This window comes from Oryzias melastigma, linkage group LG4 (assembly GCF_002922805.2).
Source record: "Oryzias melastigma strain HK-1 linkage group LG4, ASM292280v2, whole genome shotgun sequence".
NCBI lineage: Eukaryota > Metazoa > Chordata > Actinopteri > Beloniformes > Adrianichthyidae > Oryzias > Oryzias melastigma.
This window is the reverse complement of record NC_050515.1, coordinates 8903971-8910131: the sequence shown is the minus strand read 5'-3', so window position 1 is coordinate 8910131 and position 6161 is coordinate 8903971. Positions and strand designations below refer to the sequence as shown.

Here is a 6161-nt window from a genome sequence, read left to right as displayed (position 1 = left end):
AACATAACAGAGGAACAAAAATCAGTGCAGCAATTTCACCCGGCGAGGAAAAAAAGGAAACCCGACACTTAAACATTAACTGGTTAAAGCGGTTCAAACCCGGTGAAAGTGAGATCATTCCAGGGGAAGGATTTCATTTGACAGTGGCTGAGAGATGACTGAATAAAACAGATGCAGAAAAATGCTGAGTAAAAGAATAATTAGGATTGCCCACGCAGAACTTAATAAATTTAAATGACTCGACCAGGACTACCTGGAGCAAATGATCTCTGCAGAGCTGAACTTGGCAGATTGGAGGCTGCCCATCTAATCTTGGCTTCTGTGAAGAATGAGTGACAGATTCAAAGAACAGGTGAGCCAAGCTTGAAGGAAGGATCTCCACAGAGGATTTGAGACGTCAATTGTTGCCAAAAAGACTTTAACAGAAAACTGAATCAAAGGTCCAAGACAGTATTTTAGAATCATATTCATATTCAAAAAAAAACTTTTAGCTTCTTTGTGATTTAATGAAAACACTTCAGTGTCAAACTTGAAAGGGTCTGATTTTCTTTTTATCCGTATGTGTTCATAATAAACAAAAAAAACTGCATTAGGAATCACAGATTAAATACTATTCCATATGTTACAACCAGCTTCTGCCGCATGAATCCCTCTTTTCTGTTCTACCCTTTTTAGCACTTCCTCTTATCATTTTTTTTCACTAACACCACGTGCACTTGACACAGCATTGGACTATTTTAAGAGCATTGCAGGAGATCACTGCAGAAAAAGCCTCAGTTGCAAAAATGTAAATTTGCATTAATCTTTCCTTATTATAGGCTGATAGTTCTAATTAATGTATGATTTTAGAAAGACATCAATAATCCCCCAAAACGTGATAAGTAGAGGTAAAGGTGCCAAAATTGTGGTAAATGGGTCATTCTCTGAATTCGGTGCACTTTGGGTTCTCAGGTTACTGATAAATTTACTAAAAAAATGTGTTTTAACATAGCTTCAGATGAAGGGTTGTATGAACCTCTGAAAAAAAATATGTTTTCTCATGAATTTGTCACCTGACCCTTCTATATTTGTTCTCTCCCTGTACTCTTTTGCCATTCTGCATTTGATTTATCCATCTGTTATGAGAACATATTGAACATGGAATAACAGAGAATAAAAAAGTGGTTTACTGGTTTAAGAGAAGTCCCTGTTACAATGATTCCACCCTGTAACAGTGTGTTTTGTTACACAGTTGAATGTTTTAGCTAAAAGTTGTCATATGTTTACATCAGCTAGGATACAGAGCTACATATGGCATGAGGAAAACAAGAAACTAATATATATCTTCAAAACAATTGTTTACTTTTTCCCCAAACAATAGTAAATATAATTTATGCATATAACAGAGTTGAAAGGTTGAGCTTGACAATGTCAATCTGACAATAGAAACCATCAAATATGGGTAAAAAAGTAGGCAAAAACTCCTAATAATGTCCACTCATATCTGTTTTTAGAGCATGAGCTGGAAAATGTCAGTGATGTCACTTCCTGGTTGTTGAAGAAGTTGGACTGAACCATTATTTTTTAAAAGTGGGGGGTTGATAGGCTGTTTTGGGGTTGAACAAAACTGAGGGACATGATTAAATGGTGCGATTTCAATAAATATTTATGTATTTTTCTCTTTTTTTATTTAGGTGAAAGTAAACAGGTAAATGATCATATTAGCAGAAAAAACTTGTAGTTATTGGCTATATTTCAAACATTTTTTTGGAGTTTTGCTAATATTTTAGCAATATGCTAGATGTTTTTAGCTAAATTGGCTTCTACCAAGGTTTTTAAAGCTAATTTAGCCTTTTGTGGCTAATATTTTAGCAATATCTTAACTGTTTTTGGTTAGTTTGGCAGTTTTTTTTTGGCTTACTTCTCCAGATTTATATTTATAGCTTAAAAATGTGTGCAAATAAGCATCAGGAACTTATTCAACCTTTTTTTCCTTTTAATAAATTTCAGCTTATTCTTCTAGACATTATGCAGTTTAGCAATTACAGCAACCACCCTCTGCAATTCTACAATCAAATGTATTTCTGCAGGAAATGCAATTTTTTTGTGTGTATACCGTGAAAAAGTAGCTTTAATTGGTGGGGACATGCTCATTTATCTGACCTCTACACCTAAACGGCCCATCACATTTTTCAAAACATAACTTTCAAACTTAAAATGCATTTTATGGCTCAATTTAAATGAATAAAATTGAGGTAAAGTCACTGATTTCAGAGAATCACCCATATATAATTAGGATATAATCAAGACCTTGCTTTACATTAACAGTCATAGGTGAAGTGAATCATTTGTGATCCATGACAGTTGCTCTGACAGGTAGGCGGGCTTGCCCAAAGTCCTAACGGCTGTCCCTTGTTGACCTGACAGAGTCGTATCAGGAGAATGTGGAATGACACCGTAAGAAAGCAGTCTGAGTCCTCCTTTATCTCAGGTGACATCAACAGCACCTCCACCCTTAACCAAGGTCAGTTCACGCCTCATCATCCTGCACACCTGTACACACATCTCACCACCTCACTAAAAAAAACGCCACCTTCAAGCTCGAGCGATCTCACCACCATACATGGTCCGATTAATTGTAATAAATGCCTTCATCTCAGGGCACAGTGGTTAATAATGAAGAAATGGAGATGACTGCAGTGCATTCTGTCTGCTCTGAGTTACAAAAACCCTCATCAGACATGCTGCAGTCACTCTGGCTGCTAACGTCAAGTCTAAAATTGGAACCATGTTGTTCCCTGTTTGGTTTTTCTCTCCATTTTTTTTTTTTTAAGTGCTAGCAACCTAAAGTCCAAACCAAGACTCGGGGGACGACCAGACAAAACTAAAACAAGGAAAGACATTTCCTATCATCCCGCAAAAGGCCATTTATTAGTTGGCATATATGTTGACCTCTTCAGGAGGATTTCTGAAGGAGAGATGGGGGGAAAAAGTGTCATTTATTATTTAGCTTGAGCACAAATATGATGATGAGAAGATGATGTTCAACTCTGGCTGACCCGGAGTGCTTAGTGAGATGTTAGGCTCTCAGTTGCCTCTGAAATGGCTTTCCAAGCATGAGAGGGGAAAGTGGGTTTGGGTAGCTTAACCTCGCCTCCTCTAACTTCTGTCTCCACGGCGATGTGTCTCCTCTTCCTGACAGAACTTCACATCAAGGCCTTTTGAAGCACATTTTTTCCCTTTCTGATCATCAGCAACGACCTAGGTTTTTTTTTTTTTTTTTTTTTTTTTTTCCTGAAACACCTTCTCTTAGGGATGTTAATGCAAAGGTTGGATATTGATCACTCCAGGGTGTAGTAGTTACCCCGGAGAGTTAGTGCACTGAAGGAAGGCTCTATCTCCTTGAAGCACTTCCATGTCATTAAAAACATCCCTGGAGACTTCTCAATATGACAGATGGCATTTAACACAGGTGATAAATGGCAGTGGAAATACTTTAGATCCTTAAAACACACTGCGAGCGCAAGTGAAAAATGATAGAGATTAAGCTTTGCAAGATAATAGCTAAATGCTGTATTTAATTGAAATTTTTTACCAATAAATATGCAAATATTTTCTTTTTTTTTGTATGTTCGGAAACATGCTTCAAATATTTTTTGCAGAATATCAATGAGTTGCTTTTGAAAAAGATCCAACGAGTAAATTTTAATTTGAGAAGGCAGAAGAAAATAGTTCAAAAACTGCAAAGTGTAACTTATCCGAAATAAAAAGATTCTTCAAACAAATGTAGTTATATTTGGTGATCTTTTGGGGTTTGTGCAAAAATAGCTCTCCTGTTTTTCTGTAGTTGCTTTTTTTTAGCTTTTTTGTTTTTTACTAATGCTATGGTCACAAAAATAACTGCCCAAGTGTCTGGTAACCTTTTCTTAAAACCTGCCGCCTCCCGATTTCCAAATTTACTGAAAAACTTTTGAGATATGTGACCGTAGTCTTAAATCCTTAAAAATATTTTCCTCATTCAATTTCTCAAGAACATTTTCAATCAACTGCCAAACTTAACTGCTTATCCTGTGTCTTACCACTCCAGGAATGACGGGGAATTACCTACTAACAAATCCTCTTCTGCGACCACAAGGCACTAACAACCCTTATAACACCTTACTGGCTGAGACAGTCGTGTGTAACACCCCCACAGCTCCAGTCTTTAACTCTCCAGGTGTGCTTGTTTAATTCTTTCACCGGTTGTCTGTATTTTCTGCACTTTTTTTTCTTTCTTCCTGTCCCCTCTTCATTCAAGTTTGCAGCAGGCAAAATGAAATGCACGAAGATCTGCACTGTCACCTCTCCATCTGAGTTACAATCCCCCTGCTGCAGCACTTACAGACTGTATGCGTTGCAAAATGTGTGTGTTCGCGCACACATTTTCAGGAGAGATTATGTGGTTCACCTCAAACCAGACTCTGTAATCACATATTTGTCATAATGGAACATTAGGATCTCGATGGGAAAGAGATAGAAGTTGTTTAATCTGGAGTGGGGTAGTATAAACTCTACCTTCATGAAGATTTATTTTCTTTAGACTAAAAACAAAACGGATCAGTATTTTTCTTCAACATGTTAAAGACCCACTCTGATCATCATTTGAGAAATTTTAAAAGCGTTCCCAGTAGTAATTTAAATGTTATTATGTTGTTTTTAATCAAAAAAAGGAAAAAAAAAAGTTTTTGCAGAGCAGCAGTTGGTTTTTTTAGAAATCCGCCTCTGAGTTGTGGGCGGGGCTAAAGCATTAATATAAATGGAGATGGACAAAACAAGGCTGTGACGTTCCAACGAAAGTCAATTCAGTCACAATTTCGTTATTTTGGGACCAAATGACATTAATAAGCATTGATTGGTCAGAGAATCCGTCAATCAAACGCTTTGAACGTTTGAGGTGGGGCTCTTATTGAGGCATCTGATTGGCCAGTTTATAACTTGAATAACAAGCGTTAATGAAACTATATCATAAACAGAAAAATTTGGTTTAGCAAGAAGATGTTAAAAAGAGATAACAAGACAGGAAGAGGTTTTCCAACGGAAAAACTAAGGCCCAATAAAAATTCTTCCTTTCTCCCCACCTCTACATTTAACGAGTACTGGACCGGTTCTGGTTCGCGGCCCAGAGGTTGGGGTTCCGTGATTTGATAGGAACAGCCAGCACGTCAAAAAACGACAAGTTGGTGACACCCAAAACGTCATTTTTTGACGCGGAGGGTCTTTAAGTGAGAATCTGTTGTGATATTCGTCTTCTATCATAACAAGAAACACAATTTTAATTGGAGTGGGTCTTTAAATAACAAGAATAAGTCATTTTAAATTGTTTATCTGCCAATAAACAGCCTTTGAATCACAATATTTGATGACATTTAACCCTTTAACACCTGATGTGTCAGCAGTGACTCTTTAAAATACTGTAACTTTTCAACCGTTAACACGATTAACATTGATCCTGTTAACAATTAAAAAATTACAGTAAATAAAAAAAAACAAACCCTGGAGCTCAGGTGTTTAAGGGTTAAGTATTTATTGTCGTTGCATTTGTCTGTTGTTTGAAACTGAATTAGCATCTTTTCTGTTTTGTGCTTTTCCCTTGTGCTTTCCTCTAGTGACCTACAGAGAGACAAGTATGGGAGTAAAACTTAACTTTGCCTATCAAATGTAAATTTTTTTCAGCATGCTTATTTAAAAAAAACCCAATCCCTGGCACTGTCACCTGGTTTACTTTAGGCCATTAACACACACTGAGTGAGCAAGTGGTTCACCATCTAATGTGAAGCAAAACAACATTTTTAATTGGTGAATTGATGATGACAAAAGCCCTCTACGCTGCCTTTTTGTTCTTTTTTTTCTGATTTATTTATTAATTGGCTCTGAATCTTTCAGAAAGCAACATTCATCTTTTTTTTTTTCTGCTTGTCTTGTAACATCTGTCCGCATTAGGCACTCAGCAGTCGCTGTGTCCAGTGGTATTTCTGTCACATCCTCCCAGACAACATTTGTCTGAACACTCAATTGCTCTTGGGAAACATTAACAAATGGAAGCCGTGGCAGCAGCTGCTCAATTTTTCTCACTTATTTTCCCCTAAACTTTTCTTCGTTTCTTATAGGTTCTGTAAATGGCTCATTTATTGTGCTTTTATTTC

General features: G+C 36.8%; 1 protein-coding gene across 40 annotated transcripts in view; it reads left to right on the top strand.

The window, feature by feature from the left end:
* Positions 1–6161, top strand: part of adgrl2a (adhesion G protein-coupled receptor L2a) — a 222131-nt gene that overhangs the window by 208933 nt on the left and 7037 nt on the right. For 11 of the 40 annotated variants that reach the window (XR_004947736.1, XM_024278248.2, XM_024278247.2 and 8 more), the window contains 3 exons: positions 2407–2503; positions 4067–4195; positions 5625–5642. Coding sequence is in view for 35 of the 40 variants with exons in the window: in XM_024278248.2 (XP_024134016.1) it covers positions 2407–2503; positions 4067–4195; positions 5625–5642 (244 nt within the window). In the remaining 5 variants the exon portion in view is untranslated. Of the gene's footprint in view, positions 1–2406; positions 2504–4066; positions 4196–5624; positions 5677–6161 lie in introns of all 40 variants that reach the window. The other 29 variants (XR_004947739.1, XM_024278274.2, XM_024278275.2 and 26 more) reach the window with 7 other exon arrangements.